At 31.4% G+C, this 18,646-nt stretch overlaps 1 protein-coding gene across 25 annotated transcripts in view; it reads right to left on the bottom strand.

The window, feature by feature from the left end:
* LOC148308110 (uncharacterized) overlaps positions 1-18,646 on the bottom strand; it is a 595,155-nt gene that overhangs the window by 154,146 nt on the left and 422,363 nt on the right. The window contains exon 5 of one of the 25 annotated variants that reach the window (XM_088262303.1): positions 3,924-5,710. The exons of 22 other annotated variants lie outside the window; for them this stretch is intronic. In XM_088262303.1, coding sequence (XP_088118429.1) covers positions 5,463-5,710 — 248 coding nt within the window. In that variant the 3' untranslated portion in view covers positions 3,924-5,462. Of the gene's footprint in view, positions 1-3,923; positions 5,711-7,909; positions 8,176-18,298; positions 18,644-18,646 lie in introns of those variants that run through there. 2 more of the 25 variants (XM_088262297.1, XM_088262333.1) reach the window with 2 other exon arrangements.

The raw sequence follows: 18,646 nt of genomic DNA, 5'->3' as shown, positions 1-18,646 counted from the left end.
TCTGAAATTTGGAATTGATGTGGACCAATTGAAAAAAAACTAAAGATTGAGCATAAAAAATCAATTTTTACAATGAAATTTATATCCAAGCAAATGGTCTACCTGTGAGTTCTCCTCTATTACCAATTCTTGAAGGCATTTATTAAATTTAAAAAAACGATATCGTCCAATCTAAGCATTCCCAGATTAAATTTGTTAAGAAATGGTAGAGATGCGTTTGGTAGATGATATTTTAGTAATTTCGGAAGGAACAACACTACAACTGGACTCTTCTAAACTTTATTCATTTATTCAATGTCGAAATTCAATTCACATTAGAAAACAACGGAGGCAAACATAAAAATTTCTTAGGTCTCAATGTAGAAATATGGTAATCGATACAGAAATTACGTTTGCGCTCTTATTCAGTCCATACCGTCAGTCATAAAATAGAGTTCTGCCATGAATTCCATGATTCATAGAGCATTGAAAACCCCATCGAATAAAAATAAATTCATCCGAGAAATTAACACAGGAAATACATACTTTTAAAAAATTGCCTGCAATGACGATCATTCACCAAGAATTGTAGACGCAATGCTGGCGCGTAAAAATTAAATTATTATCATTTGCCAGCTAACTAAAACCTTACATTACTCATTTGATCGTGTAATGTAAAATGTAAAAACTCAGTAGAAAAGAATCATTTACATAAACTGGATCATGTACTCGTAAAATAACGATGACAAAAATCTCTGGTAGTATAAAACCAGCATTTAACACGAAAAAATATGTGTTATTTTTTTGACATCTCATCAAAGATGAAGAAGAATATGGAAGTCTGGGCATTTACGGGGCTGACGACCGTCATAGGCTGGTTTAAGTGATCACTTTACACACGTTTAACATTCACCAATTCTACCCATTATTGACAACCACATTACTCAAATTCTTGGAAGTTCTATATATATGAACCAATTTAGAAACCTTGTTCATGAATCACTAGAACTTCACTAGAGACATCTATTGGTGAGATGTAAAGAAGCATTTTACTAAGCAGAAACTCTTATATTAGTATGTGAGGTCCGAATCCTGGATTATAATCACACACATGAGAAACGCCAGAAAATAACATTTTCATTTTTAACTATTTTAAAAATTTTTAGTCATAAAAACAAAATAATTATAAAAATATACAAGATAACAGTGGTACATTTAAATTGACTGTGGAAGTTTATACATAAATATGACTTCCAAAAGATTCAAAACACGAATCATGTTTACTAAATAATAATTTATCAGAGTTCACTAACCATTAAAATAATTTTAAAAAAATCATATATACGACAATAATAACGTAGAAATCTTTTAAAAAAATACGTTTACTTACAAACTGCAACATTTCGAAATAATAGAAATTCATAAAAATATAAATAATAAAAAACCCATACATAACAATATGGCAATGACTAAATCTTCCCCACTTTTGTCTATGTCTAAAATAAACAAAAATAAGAAACAGCTTCTTCAACCGTCAACGTCCCAAGGACACAACTCTAAAATTAAGACTTAGATTCACATAGAGCGTTTGTCCACTACACGGAGCGTTTGTCCGGCACGTCAGTTAGCGTTTTAAAACGACGATTGGCTTAGATTGGCTTACGCTTTTGTCCATCTTTTTTCGGATCGGTGCTCTTGATCGGTGCGTGAACACGTTGCGCGTAAATTCGATCACGCTAAACTGTCGTAGTCGCTTTCATGCCGGACTGCCGGGCGGTAAAATTCCGGGTAGTGGACAAGCGCACATACGGCGTTTCAAAATGATGCGGAATGCATCGAAACACGTGTCACAATAGATTTTAAGAAAGAGTGGTATTTAACAACTCAAATGTAAACTAAATTAAAAAATAAAGCTATAAAATAGAAAACGAATAATAATTGTAACAATTTCATTAATCGATTCGGCAGTTCGGAAGTTCGGGAGTCACTTTGTGATAATATCTACCTGTTATTAAATTAAGTTTTACTATGTAAATACCATTGTATAATAGTGGTATTAACCAAGCAAAACTTAAAATAAAAACGCATAATTACAATGGTAAGGTTAATCTAAAACACAAGATACATAAAACGTATCAAGATTGATGGCAACCCTATGCTGACAATATTTCAGGAGAGTATGAAAAATTTATTTTAAAAATAAACATATTCTCCGGTCGTGAAATAGAAAGATTAACTAACCATCACGCCGCTTCCCCGCAGGAGTAGGCGGAGAGAATAGACAGTAATCTGTATTTGCAAACAAATTTCCCCTCTTCATGCAACTCCTCGTACATATCAGCCGATTATTCCGACTCCTGACCTAACCGCTTTCAAGTATTAAACATATGACAAGTTTCACTCAGTTTTAATCTGCAACTACATTTGCCTAAAAAATATCTTTAACCGTTCCTTCCTCACTCATTCGTTCCATATGTCCAAACCATTTTTCAACACGCCTATCTTAATTTTATCGGTAATGCTTCTCAGCATTGCATCCTATCCTTGTTTCACCTTTCGAACATCGATTTGCCGCACATTCGTCTGAGGGATCACAATTCAACCGCATTCAGTCTACTTTTATCCTTCTTTCCCAAAACCCATGTTTCACTTCCAAACATTAAGGTTGGTACCAGGATTCCATTGCGTAATACGAGTTTTGCTTTCATTTGCAATAACTTGAAATAATTCGCTAAAACTTGAAATTATTTGCTAAAGCTTGAAATTATTTGCTAAAACCTGAAATTACTTTCCACAACTTTAAGTTTTTTGCTATAACTTGAAGTTATTTGCCACAACCAGAAATTATTTACTATGGGTTGAAATTATTTGCTTTTACTTGAAATTATAAGCTATAACTTGAAATCATTCGCTTAACTTGAAATTATTGGCTATAACTTTTTTTGCCATGACATGAAGTTGTTTGTTGTAACTTAAAATTATTTGCCATAACTTGAAATTATTTGCTAAAGCTTGAAATGATTTTCTATAACTAGAAATTTCTTGCCATAGCTTGGAATTATTTGCCAAAACTTGTACTGAAATATATTACACTTTTACATATTTCCCATCCGATGTGATGTAGAACCGAGCCGGGGGGTGTATGTGCATCGATTTGATCAACACAATGACGTCATTGTCGACATATACGGAGGTGATACATCCCTTGCTGTGGTGCGTAGAGCAGACCCATCTCACGGGCCCATCTTTACGCGAGCTCTTCAAGTAGTACGTGTAACCCTTCAGGAGCAGTAATCTCTTCCCAGACCGGGAGGCGATGTATTCCGCCGGCTGGCCTGAAAAGAAAATTCAATCAAAACAGAACTTTTCAAAATCACAACATCGATTAAAAATATTTCATCATAAATACCCAGACCTCCAAATAAGCTGCATAAAATTGAAAATGATGTTTTCGGGCGTTTCACCACATGTTAAAATAATCCTGGATTCGGATCTTGCATACATCCACACAAAATAATTTTTGCTAAAAAATATGTTTTTGATCCAACATTTTGAGCTATGAGATTTATCATAGATCTAGAAGTTCCAAAAATTCGAAAAGTGTGGTAATCAATCATGGTGAATGGTGAATATAGCACGTGTGTAAAGTGATCACTAAACCTGCGTATGACAGGTGCCCTGTAAATACCCATACTTACGCATATTCGTTGAGATGTCAAAAATACTAAGAACTCGTTTTTAGTATTCCTTCGCAGAAATTTAGAAGGGTAAAATCAATTCTTCGGATTATAAAATGTATATGTAGGTATTTCTTCACTAAAAAATAACTTTTGCAATATTATTTTCAAATTTAAAATCTTGCATTACGAAATAAATGACAATTCATTTTATCATTCCTCATTTATATATTTTTTTTATAACATGAAAAACCGTTTATAATTTTTTAAAGTGTTTTATTTTAAAATCAAAATATTAAGTATACATTTAACATACATTTGAAGATTTATTTTAATGTTATTATTTTTGAAATTATCCTTATTTAAACTTATTTCAAATAATCCAACCAAAGACAGCTAACAAAGACTGATAAAGTATTCTAGATACGGCCAATAAAGACTGGTCCGATACTTAGGAGAAAATATCGCATATCTTAAGACCAATACAAAACGGTCCGATACTTAAGAATAAAATATCGTATATTATCTGAGCAAAACTCCAGAAGAGGTACACTTTACACTTAAGCTTATACAAATAATTTTAAAAAAAGGCGATTAGGCTTCAACAATTCATTTTTTCATTTTACCAAAAAAAACTTTTAAATTTAAAAATCCTTAAACTAAACAAATGTAAAATAAGCTTAACAATCGACCCTTATTCAGTGCGACGAAGTACCTATGTATCTTTGAACCAAATACAGAAAATTTGCTAAACATTCTAAATTGGAAATTTTGGAGAAGTTTTATTGAATACTCTCCTTATCATTCACCGATCACTTAGTGTAATACCACTTTAAAAAAACACTACTTGTGACATCCGGTTATTTGGTTTTATTTAGTGCCGCGTTTGCCAGCGAGCTGAACTTCTAACTCAGTAATCAATAAGGTGTGTGTCACGGCACACTGGTGTACCGTGATGATAAGTTGGTGTGCCGCGGAAAAAAGTCCAGTTTTGTAAAGATAACACAGCTTTATCAACAATTGCTACAAATTTTGATCGCCTGCGCTCAGTAAGCAGAATCACATTTCGCATTAAACAAAATATGTTGTACATATATGCTTTCGCAGTATATTAATGTAAATTATAAATCAATATTAAATAAACTAAAGTTTTTTTTCTTTGGTGTACCTTTAAAATTTCTTGATTTGGCAGGTGAACCTTGAACAGAAAAAGTTTGCGGAACACTGTTCTAACTACATCTTTCCACATTTTTTGCCGTTATTTACATGATTTCTTTCTGTTGTTAATTATTTCAATTTCATTATATAATACTATAATTGTGAAACATATATGGCTGACTATGTATTGCACCCATCACTTAGTCAAGGTGGAATAAAAAATATGTAAAATAAGCTAGATTTGAGCATACATATCGCTCACTCCTTTCAACAACGTCATATATCAAAAAACTTGATTTTTCAGGAGATCGTTTTTAAAGTTTAAAAATATAATAGAATGCATTAAAAATAAATATCAAGCCACTTATTGAAAACAGGTAAAACTGAATGTTTTTTCTACATTTAAAAATATTTAGTGTATTTAAAAAAAATATTAAACAATACCTTTTCTTCAAAATGCAAAAACAACACTTTCTGCCCTGTAGCGGGTAAATATTAAGTTAACAATATGTCGCTTTTGCTGGGATATAGTACATTTTCTGGGAATTCCAAAAACATGCACAACTGAAAATTGACGATTTTTTATATATGACGTTGTTTAAAGGAGTGAGCGATATTCCAAAAATCGGAATAGTGCTTTGCCTATTATCAGGAAATTTTTATATACTTCCCGTCTGGAGTTACGAAGTACTTTGGTGGTTCATGGTTATGTTCGCGAACAGAGAGCACGCAACCAGTGGGATGTATGGAGACGATTGATTTGCAACTGGTAGCGCGATGTACCGAACAGCGCCATCTTTTTATCCCGGTGACAGACTCGGACAAAAAATAATACGTGTGATGATTCAACATGAGAAGTGGTTTTCCGAATTTAGAAGAAATATAACAGATTTCATCTGAAAATTAAAAATTGGCACAATAAGTAAGTTTTAAATAAACGTCAGCGAATCTTATACTGTTTTGAATATTGAGAGCATTTACTTTGTGGATTATATTGGTACATTATTTTGAGAAATAAAAAGACTTTGTTTTTTTGATCCAATCACATTTTTATAAACCAACCAGTTTCGGCAACAACCTGTTGCCCTCATCAGGGTTTAATTTATGACTAAACATTTATATAAAAAAAGAAATAAAGAAACATATATATATATATATATATATATATATATATATATATATATATATATATATATATATATATATATATATATATATATATATATATATATATATATATATATATATATATATATATATAAATGTTGTTTAACAATTTTTTTAAATATACCAAATATTTTTCAAATGAAGAAAAAACAATCAGGTTTTACCTAAAAAGATCTTTTGCACAGTAGAGTTCAATAAGTGGCTTGGTATTTATTTTGAATACATTTTATTATATTTTTAAACTTTTAAAATTATCTCCTGAAAAATGAAGTTTTTTGATATATGACGTTGTTGAAAGGACTGAGCGATATGTTTCATGTATCCGATGTAAATATTAATGTCAATCCATCTAAATAATGGTTTACATTTAACATTAAACTCGAAGTCTATAAAATCTAAGCATTACGCATTGTTTGATTTTTTTAAAATTTGATTTTCATCATATTTGGCAGTAAAAATAAAATTTTTCACAAAATCAAGGTACTGTAGGATTTTTGTTTTATTTTCCAAATAATTTTATGCAATTCATGTTTTTCTATAGCTTGATATAATCTCCCTGCGAGGATACAAAGTATGAAGGTGGTGGATGGTTGTGAACAAGTTTCTTCGAAATTATTACATTATCAATCATATGCAAATTGGACTTGCAGCCTTTGTTGCAATGCGTAGAGCATTTCCACCTCTCCTTCCCAGTTTCAGCCGTTTTCTTATCCAAACAAAACGTGTATTTCTCGTACATAATCAACTTGTTGCCCGTCCTTGAGAAAATCACAACAGGATCTGAAATGCCATTTTAATATTTTATTTTGTTTTCATATTATACAATGTGAAACTAAATAACTAACTTTTTAATAGATTTATATTATCCACTGACACTTCGTGATGGAATTGCATTTTTAATTTATTATTAGATTAAAACCAATATTTTTAGCTTTTCCACTTATTTATTTGACCAGCGACCGGGTTTCGTCGTTACCGACATCATCAGACTGGTGTCGGTAACTGACATCAGTTACCGACACCAGTCTGATGATGTCGGTAACGACGAAACCCGGTCGCTGGTCAAATAAATAAGTGGAAAAGCTAAAAATATTGGTTTTAATCTAATAATAAATTAAATAACTAACCATCACGCCGCTTCTTCGCAGACTACGAGTAGGCAGAGAGAATTCTGTCTCTGCAAACATTCTTAGATTCTTCTACATTCATACGTCTCCTACCCGCCGATTATTTCGACTCCTGACCTGACCACTTTCAAGTATTTGACAAACCTGAAAAAGGTTTCTTCGTTTTCCAACATATTTTCATATTTTTTTCCTGTTAAAACATATTTTTCGTACTTAAAAAATAGCTATGTACACCATATTTTTTATTTAAGTTTTACTTAGTATATACACAATTTATAATTGTAATTAAAGAAATAGTGGTATTTACTAAATAAAACTTAAATTAAAAATGGATAAATTTTACCACAAAGTAACTGCAGAATCAATCAATGAAATTGATGTGCACTCTACTTTATCAGAACATACACATTAAACATACTTCAAATACTTAAAAAAAGTTTATTTTCATTTCATATTCTTTATTTTTCATCATATACATAATCACAATTTACAATTATGTGCCCTCACCGGGTTTTCCCGTGCCGAGGGCACATTTAACATGACTTATTTATAAAATTATAATAACAGTAATTTGTCTATGTCATGCAATCATGTGTGACATGGTCGAATCAAACACAAAGTGTCATATAATTTATTTTATATCTTTATGAATTTAAATTTGAAATGTTTAATTAAAATGCTGATTTTTATAGTCTACTAGATAAAAATTAAATTTAAGACAGCTGTTTCGCCCTGTTATTGCATAACAGCGACCAGGTTTCTTCGTAACCGACATCATCAGACTGGCGTATTTTCTTCAATATGTTTGAATTGCTATCATATCCTGACATATTTACCCGCCGCTGTCACCACGTATCTCGGAGGATCATGACTGTGGTAGCCATTTGGAATTGAAACAATTTTATCGTTCAATATCTGAGCGACGGCTTTGCACCCTCTGTTATGTGAAGAACAAGTCCATCGCTCCATGCCGTTGGAATAATTACTGTGAAAACCATATGTGTATTTCCTAACCATCAACAACCTCTTGCCGTGTCTTGATGGGATGAACGTGCACTGTAAGTCGTCTGGAATGCAATTTATGAGAAATTAGTAACGAGATATTATATGAATAGTAAAATGGAAGCAACAGCAAAACCAAACCGATTTTTAACAGAGAAATTAAAAGACAGAAATATTTTTTTTTTTTTAAATAAATTTTATGATTTTGGCATAAAATAAGTGTTTAATATTTATATTCAAAATATATATAATGGAGATTAACACTTTTTTATTAATTAAAAAAAAGAGAAATGTTAGTGTTTTTATTATTTACAAAAATACTTCAACTTCATTTTATTTCTGTGAGCCTAAGCAGCTCATTATAAAAAATAGATATCAAATTGTGATGTGTTGTGTTGTGGTAGAGTGGGTTCAATCCTAGAAACTCTAACTTACGACTCAAAGACTCCGCGACACTAACCACGGCTCCACAACCCGACTCTTGATTACGAAATTATATATATACAAGTTATTATAAATTAGGGTAGACTGGGTACGGTTGAAACAAAGGACGGTTGAAACAGAGCAAATATCTTGCAAACCGTATGCGGTAGGGTGAAGGGTCCAAGGGACGAACAAAGTGGACAACAAATTCAAACACAAATATCAGTGTTGCATCGCTCGCCGCACTGTGCAGTTGCTTGTAGGAGGTCCTATTGTATTTTGATAACCAAAAGTAAGTATTTTTGTTCTGAGAATTTTCCTTTTATTACGGTTTCTATTGAAACGATATTATTGAGTGTGATTTCGTGTTTGAAATGAAGCTTGTAGAACACGATATAGTGATTAGTTTTAATGTGCCATTATTGTTAACATTACTATTTTCTGTTTTCCACCTAAAGGAGGGGTTGGGGACGGTTGAAACATTTTTTGTGGGTACGGTTGAAACAGCATATTTTTTCAGTTTTCCTATTTTTTAGATGCCGAGAGGACGCGCAAGAAAGACTTCGAGAGAAGAGGTCGACTTGTCGAGGTATACATACGCTGATGAGGAGGTTAAAGCAGGAGATTCACTGCGAAAAGCGTCGGAAAAGCATGGATTAAACCACTGTTCGCTCATTAGATATATACGAAAGCGAGATGCATCTGGTGAAGAAGAAAATGGGATATGAACCCCACAACGAAGTTTTTAATAAAGAGCAGGAGCAGGAGCTTGCAAAATACTTGCTACTAAAAAAAAACAGAGAAAGAAGAGATAAGAAAGGAGCATGAAATATGGTTGAAACGTATGAAAACTAAGTAAGTGAAGAAAAGATTGGATGGAGGAAAAAGTAAAAGGATCGTTAAAGGAAAAAATAATCATAATACGCAACAGGAATCATCATCAAAAGAGGACGAGTGCTATTGTCTTGTTTGTCTGTCACTGTATTCAGAGAGCAGATCCGGTGAAAAGTGGATACAGTGCACCACTTGTAAACTGTGGGCTCAAGAAGACTCCACAAAAGGTGGTCTTAGCTATGTTTGCCACAATTGCGACTCGGAATGATCCCAAAGCTAGATTTTCGCTTGATTTATGACTACTCAAAATGACTTATTAATTTTATTCACAGATTATTTTCGTTCGATTTGTTTTTTTTTAAATGCCATTGTTTTTAGTTGTTTTTGTTCATTACATATCTGTAGACTGATTAATATTGTCATGCGGTGCCATAATTATTTACAACACAAAAATAATTAATGAATAAAACGTCTTACAATATAAATATTGATTTATTTGCGTGTGTTTCAATTGACCCCAATCACTGTTTCAACTGCCCTTGGTATGGGGACGGTTGAAACAAATCGGATATATTTTTTAAATTTGATCTGCCACTAAAAATAACACACCGGGTACTGAAATTATACTTCCCATTAGTAGACAGAAACACGCTCTTGTATTTAATGCATCTTCATCATCGCTTGACTTGTAAAGAGCAATACTATGGACAATATAAGCAAAATTGTTTCAACCGTACCCAGTCTACCCTATGTACTGAAATAAAATAAAATAAACGCCAAATCATATTTTTCGTACTTAAAAAAAACAGATATGTGCACCATATTTTTAATTTCGGTTTTACTTAGCAAATACCACTATTTCTTTAATTACAATTACATAAAACGTAAATTAAAAATGGATAGATTTTACCACAAAGTAACTGTCGAATCAATTAATGAAATAAATGTGCCCTCTACTTTATCAGAACATACCCATCAAACATACTTCAAATGAAAATACTTTCATTTCATTTTATTTCATATTCTTTATTTTTCATCATATACATAATCACAATTTACAATAATGTGCCCTCACCGGGTTTTCCCGTGCCGAGGGCACATTTTTCATTACTTATTTATAAAATTATAACAACAGTAATTTGTCTATGTCATGCAATCATGTGTGACATGGTCGAATCAAACACAAAGTGTCATAAAATTTATTTTATGTTTTTATGAATTTATTTATGAAATGTTTGAATAAAATGCTGATTTTTATAGTCTACTAGATAAAAAATAAAATTTAAGACAGCTGTTTCGCCCTGTTATGGCATTTTCAAAGTAATTACATTAATTATATTTTTATGTGTTTTCAACAATAAAGTACAATCAAGTAGACTCTAAAAATCAGTGAGTGATTTTAAATTCGATATATGAATCAAAATGGAGTTCTAAAAATTAAACGCCAAATCTGTACATATTTTGATGGAGTTTCAAAAATTTGAGTAGTGTGGTTGTTAATCGTGATTATAATTTAAAATGATTACTAAACCAGCCTACGACAGGTAGACAGCCCTGTATATACCCAGATTTCCATATTTTTCTTAATCTTTATTGAAAAGTCAAAATGTGATATACTTGATATTGCTACTTGTTTCACTTGACCTTAAATTGTTCTCATATTATTTGTACACTTTCAAATTTTGAACTTCAGAAAAGTGCTACTGATTTTTTTTTCTTCAAAATTAGATTGAGTTTTGTACTGAAATTTCTTGGTGGTACTGCATTTTATAGAATAAAATGACAAATTTATTGTTTGTTTTCTTCATAAATTTTAATTGAATAGCGACCGGGTTTCCTTATAACCAACATCACCATACCAGTCTGATGGTGTTGGTTCCAACCCGGTCGCTGGTCAAATAAAATTCATGTGAAAAAAACTACGTACTTAGTTGTTGTTTTATTTAATACCATAAGTAAGATTAATCTTATTTCCTCATGAATGTGATCCCCAATGATCCGCGTGTGATCTTCCTTAGGAACAAACAATTTATTATCAGAAACAATTTTTAATTGAAGTCATTTAACATATTCAAGAACAAAACCCTTAAAACATATTTTAGTGTACAATCGACAACCAGGATAAAATGCAAACCAGTTTTATCGTCAAAATGGAACATTAATTTTATTTGAACAGCGACCAGGTTTCTTCGTAACCGACATCATCAGACTGGAGTATTTTCTTCAAAATATTTGAATTGCTATCATATCCTAACATATTTGCCCACCGCTGTCACCAAGTATCTCGGAGGATCATGATTGTGGTAGCCATTTGGTATTGAAACAATTTTATCGTTGAATATTTGCGCAACGGCTTTGCATCCTCTACTGTGTGAAGAACAAGTCCATCGCTCCATGCCGTTGGAATAATTACTTTGAAAACCATATGTGTATTTCCTAACCATCAACAACCTCTTGCCGTGCCTTGATGGGATAAACGTGCACTGTAAGTCGTCTGGAATGTAAATTATGAGAAATTAGTAACGAGATATTGTATGAATAGTAAGATGGAAGCAACAGCAACACCAAACCGATTTTTAATAGAGAAATTCATCATTATAATACACGAAGACATAACAAAATTCATGTGGACCCGATAAAGGTAACTAAGTTTGAAGTAAGGTCCTTAAAATATATTATCTATACAAAAATAAACCAGCTGCCTGACGTATATAAAATAGAACACAATCAGGGATCTATTTTATTTACTAACTAAAAAATAAATTAACTGCAAAGATACTTTATGGAAAGATATTAGTGTTCGCTTTTTTTATATTTTGCCCTGTGTTAGTATATATATATATATATATATATATATATATATATATATATATATATATATATATATATATATATATATATATATATATATATATATATTTACATATATATATATATATATATATATATATATATATATATATATATATATATATATATATATATATATATATACAATCCTTTGTGTTTCAGTACCACAACCCCACGTCCCAAAAAGAGAAATGGAAAATACTCATTGGGGATATCATATACATATATGACTTATGTATGTTATATGTTTTGAAATAAATAATAATAGAAAGATAAACAAAAATAAAAACCATGATTTAAAAAATTATTTCAACAGTTTTAACTTACAAAATAATCATCACGCCAATTCCATGCAGGGATAAGCATAGAACGCCACATCAGTCTGTCTTCTTTTTCTTCCTCGCTCCACCCAACTTAGAGCCTTTGTAGACTGTTGGGGTAGGCTCTCCTCGTCCTCAGGTTGTAGGTTCGTCTATCATGGATAACGTCACCTAGGCCATGCTTTCGTATCATGTTATCTTGTATGTATTTCGTATAAGATCCATGGCGATTGCCTGGTTCACATTATCCCACACCACTCTGTCTTTGTAAATTTATTTTAATGAATTTGAAAAAACTTAAACTTTTTTTATAAAATACAATATGACGTCCAATTTGATTTGTGAGGCATCCAATTTGGTTTTTAAAAATTCTTATTTGAAGTGAAAAGCCTGTATCATTTAAGACATAAGGTTTTTTTGTACGTGCGGTTGTTTGGATAAAAATAAAAAACCTAAGATTATAGTTGTCCTAAATAACTGTATTCATTTGAAGGAATGGATTGAAAGAGACAACTTGTCCGAGAAAGCTTTTTAAAATTATTGATAGTTATTTTGTTGATAGAGAGAATTCCAATAAACATAGATTTTGAGTCTTCTAAGCAAAATATATTTTTTTTTAAATCGTGGTGATTGATTCCGTTGCAATTTTTTAAAAATATTTATATACTTTTTTTAACAATAAAATTTATAACTTGACATAAAATAACTGTTTTTGAAAGTGGTATTACAGAAACTAAACAATGGATGATAAGGAGAGTGTTATATTACCATCCCACAATGTTATCAATGCTTTAAATACAAAATATAAAATAAGTGTTTGATTTTAATATTCTAAATATAAATTATGGAGATTATAAATTATACATCGAAATAAAATAAAATAAATCCATTTTTAATTAAAGTTTTACCACTATTTCTTAAACTCTACAATAAATTTTAAGAAATAGTGGTACTTACTAAGTAAAAATTCAATTAAATATGGATAGATTTTTACCACAAAACGATTACCGAATCAATTAATGAAAATAAAATAAAACGCCAAATCAATAAATAACTATATAATTAGTTGTTAATTTATTTTATGAAATGCAGTTCCACCAAGAAATATCAGTACAAAACTTTAATCTAAAATTATATTACTTTCAACATTTTGAGTGTGTCCAAATACTTGTTCACAAAATCTGGATTATCTCCAATTACAGGAGTTATTTTCATATTAATTTTTGACATCTCATCAAAGATGAAGAAGAATATGGAAGTCTGGGCATTTACGGGGCTGACGACCGTTTAAGTGATCACTTTACACACGTGTAACATTCACCTATTCTATCCATTACTGACAACCACACTACTCAAATTCTTAGAAGTTCTATATATATGAACCTATTTTGAAATATTATTCTTGAATCACTAGAACTTCACTAGAGTCATCATTGGTGAGATAAACCAGCCTATGACGGTCGTCAGCCCCGTAAGTGCCCAGACTTCCCTATTCTTCTTCATCTTTGATAAGATGTCAAAAAATAATATTAAATTATTGACCACAAAGTACATTTGGAGTCCTAACCTATCTTTACATAATGCCCTAATTCCGTCACATGGTATCGCGGTGGATCATGAATATGGATACCATTCGGTATCGAAAAGATTTTGTCGTTTAACATGTGAACGACGGCTCTGCATCCCTTGCCGTTGTGGGATGAGCAAGTCCATCGCTCTTTGCCGGAAGCAGATTTATTGCGTAAGCAATAGGTATAATTATTTACCATCAACAATTGTTTGCCAAATCTTGAGGGCAAAAATGTGAACTTTACATTTTCTGGAATATAATTTATGAAATAAGTTACGAACTCTTATAAAAATGTTAAAATTTACCAAAAATCACTCGTGCACTTCATAATTCCTTCAACCTTTAACTTACTATGGTATCTTGCGTAAACAAAAGATGTTATTATTTACCATCAACAATTTTTTGCCAAATCTTGCGAGCAAAAATGTGAACTTTACATTTTCTGGAATATAATTTATGAAATAAGTTACGAACTGTTATAAAAATGTTAAAATTTACCAAAAATCACTCGTGCACTTCATAATTCCTTCAACCTTTAACTTACTATGGTATCTTGCGTAAACAATAGGTGTTATTATTTACCATCAACAATTGTTTGCCAAATCTTGAGGGCGAAAATGTGAACTTCAAGTTTTCTGGAATACGACTCACAAATAAATGTTTAAATTTACCAAAAATAAAAATTTTACTCGCTCGTGCGTTTCATGATAATTCCTTACAAGGGTATCAAGTTTTTCATGCCGTAAATATCAGAATCATTAAAAAAGAAATTGTTTTTTTTAAGCGGTATTATTTGTCCGTCTCCGTAGTGTGATGGTCATCCCCAGAGGGGTTTTGTACCAAAAAATTCTACCATACCACAGAAAAGAAAATAAAAAAGAAAAGAGGCGATAGTTACTCATTCATTTTTTATTCATTCACTTTCAGAATGCAATCAAATAAAAATATAATTACAATTAAAATGTAACTTTGTTTTAAATCACTTTAAATATTTTATTATAACTTAATTATAATGTCTACCGGTTTCGAAGCTGGCCACTTCTTTATCAACATTGATTAATACAAAAACACTACCTACTAAACAAAATTCTAAACATTTTGACAGTTACGCAAAAGAGCTTGGCTAGATCTCAAGTGGCTTTAGTTTTTGTGTCGATTAGCAGTCACAGTCAAAAGGGATCAGGGATGTTGAGTGATTGGAAACATATTAAATAACAGACTTTTAGAAAAATCATTTACTTTTGTATTTATAAGTTGTAAATTATTATTAACTGCCTTTTTCATTTCTAATGTTTCTATGAGTGCAACAGAGGACTTAGAAATTAGATCACTTAGAAATATTAGAAATTAAAAGGCAATTAATAATAATTTACATCTAATAAATACACAAGTAAACGATTTATCTAAAAGTCCGTTATTAAATATGTTTCCAATCACTCGACAACCCTGATCCCTTTTGAATGTGACTGCTAAACGACACAAAAAATTAAGCCACATGAGAACTATCCAAACTCTTTTGCCTAACTGCCAAAATATTTTGAATTTTGTTTAGTAGATAGTGTTTTAGTATTAATCAGTCTTGATAAAGAATCGGTTAGCTTTGAAACCGGTAGACATTATAATTAAGTTATAATAAAATATTTATAGTGATTTTAAAACAAAGTTAAATTTTAATTATAAAATGGAAAATCACAAAGGTAATGCTTCAAATATAAATTATTAAAATATAATTAATAGGAACTTTAACTTAACCTAACATAATCCCCTAATTCCGTCACGAGGTATCGCGGTGGATCGTGGTTATGATAGCTGTTTGGCATAGAAGTGATTTTGTCATTTGAGACATAAACGACGGCTTTGCATCCCCTGCCGTTATGTGAAGAGCAGGACCACCTCTCCTTGCCCAGGGGAGATGTCCTCTGTAAACAGTAAGTGTAATTCTTCACCATCAAGAGTCTCTTGCCGTATCTCGATGGTACAAATGTGCATCGGAAATCCTCTGGAACAAAATTCACGAAAATCATGTCAAGAATTAACAGAACTTTAAGAACATTATGTTCATACAATACTACTACTACTACTACTACCATCACACCGTTTCCCCACAGGGGTAGGCAGAAAGGATGGAACGACACACACTTCTGTCCTGACATACACTCCTCGCCTCCTTCACATCCATACACTATGTAAGCAAAAAAAAATGTTTTGAAACGCTCTCCTTATCATCCACAACTCACTTTGTCTAAAAACACTTTAATAAACTCTTTGTCGTGACTGCCGGTTTCAATATCTCATTCCATCATCAGGTCATTAAAATAAAATTATTACGATTTGACATTTGTATGAAAATACAATTTTGACCATCAATGCTTTTAATATATTAAATATAAAATGTTTTTACCTATTTTTCTTCTAAAAACCCTAATCCTCACCCAAATGGTGCATAGGGCACTGCATTATATAAACTTAATCGGTAACAAAAACGTTTGTAGGAAAACATTTAAGAAGCACGCAGACGGAATAACACATTTATAATTTCATAAAATGATTTTTATTTTATGTAATTTTGTTTAAAAGTTATTGAAAAGTCAATAAGTATAAAGTACTGCACCTGTATTGCTACTCAGTCTTCAAACCCTTATCCGCGTACCCCAATGGTGCAGAGGGCACTGCATTATGAAAACGCAGTGTTATCTTGAACATTAATACATGAAGAAAAGGTGATCAGCCTTCCGCTTCAGGGTTATATTGAATAAATATTAGGGTGAAAAAATCACTTATATTTATTTGGCCCCTACCTGGGAATCGAACCCGGACGGGACCTCCAGAGCGGTAGCCGAGCGTGCTGAACATTAAACTACGTAGGCGAACAGTTTATTTTCATGTTTATTTTTTTAGTATTGAAAAAACATTTTCCTTCTTTATAATTAAATTAAATTAAGAAAGGTGTGTTGAGATGGTTTAGACACGTGGAACGAAGGAGTGAGGAAAGAACAGAAAAACTAAGTTATGAGGCGAATTTAGTTGGAAATAGGAGCAAAACATAAAAAAATGCATTATGTAGTGTCCCAGGCTATTTATAGGAAAAACATATAGAAATTTTAATATTCGATGTAAAGAGCATACAAGATGCCTAAATAATAATATTATTTTGACTTTGCCAATCAGTTAATAGAAAATAATCACTCATTTCATAAAAATAAAGGTTTAAATATATTACACACATGCAATAGAGGACTTAGATTAGATTACCTAGAAATATAAGCAATTGAAATAAATAATAATAAAACCCTTATCCGCACCCCAATGGTGCATAGGGCACTGTGTCATATAAACGCAGTGTTATCTTGATCGTTTATACATGAAGGAAAAGTGATCAGCCCTCCGCTTCAGGCACCAGTCCATGGTAGTTTTGAATAAATATTACAGTGAAAAAATCTTTTATATTTATTTTACCCCCCTTGGAAATCGTACCCGGGACCTCCAGAACGGTGGTTGAGCGTGCTGACCATTACACTACGGAGGCGGACAAAAGAGAAATTAAAAAGGCAATTAATAATAGTTTACAACTAATAAATATACAAGTAAATGATTTTGCTAAAAGTCCGTTATTAAATATGTTTCCAACGACTCATCATCCCTGATCCCTTTTGACTGTGACTGCCAATCAACACAAAAAAATAAAGCTTCCTTCCCTAACCGTCAAAATATTTTGAATATTGTTTAGTAGATAGTGTTTTAGTATTAATCAGTCTTGATAAAGAACGGTTAGCTTCGAAACCGGTAGTCATTATAATTAAGTTGTAATAAAATATTTATAGTGATTTTATAAATGCATTACCACTTACCGCCACTATGTGACATGTTATACGCCACCTATTACTTTATTTGTGATTTTTATTTATTCATTTATTTTATTTAATCTTCATGTACAGAAAATAAATAAGTACATTGGCGGGCTTATTGCTAAAAAGCAATATCTTCCAACCAATCGAAAACAGACTAGTGATATTGTTTAGAACGTTTGATACCATATATAGCTCTTCACAATCAGAGGGTAGATAGTACTTGAACATTTAAAAAAACATAAATTACAAATTATTCTAACATAAAGAAGCTTCAATCTTCTTTGTGGTAGCTAAGGTGAAACTTTAGCCTCCGTCGCCATACAGAAATAAAAACAAAAAGGTATGAAAATTTAAAACTATATTTGAATTTTTATCAATTGATTAACAATATATAAAGAGTTATATAAAATAGTTTACTTTGAATTCAAAATATGTGCACATGTGAATGATAGGACGAGGATTCAATTCTCTCATCTTTATTGAGAGTTGTTCTCAAATAATAGTCAGTGATGATGAAATCCTTTTGTTGACAAAATAATGTCTTCGTAAGTCATTACTGAGGCGAGGCATGTTTTGTTTCCCTTGGAACAGATCCACCTTGTCCGCTTACCGGTGCAATAATGCTTACAGTACTTATATTTTCCTAAATACAAGTTTGTCTTATTATGTTTAGTCACAAACCGTGGCACTG

This window comes from Brachycentrus maculatus, unplaced genomic scaffold (genome assembly GCF_059751285.1).
Source record: "Brachycentrus maculatus isolate JH-2025_06_01 unplaced genomic scaffold, ASM5975128v1 h1tg000176l, whole genome shotgun sequence".
Lineage (NCBI taxonomy): Eukaryota > Metazoa > Arthropoda > Insecta > Trichoptera > Brachycentridae > Brachycentrus > Brachycentrus maculatus.
This window is presented reverse-complemented; position numbering and strand designations above follow the sequence as displayed.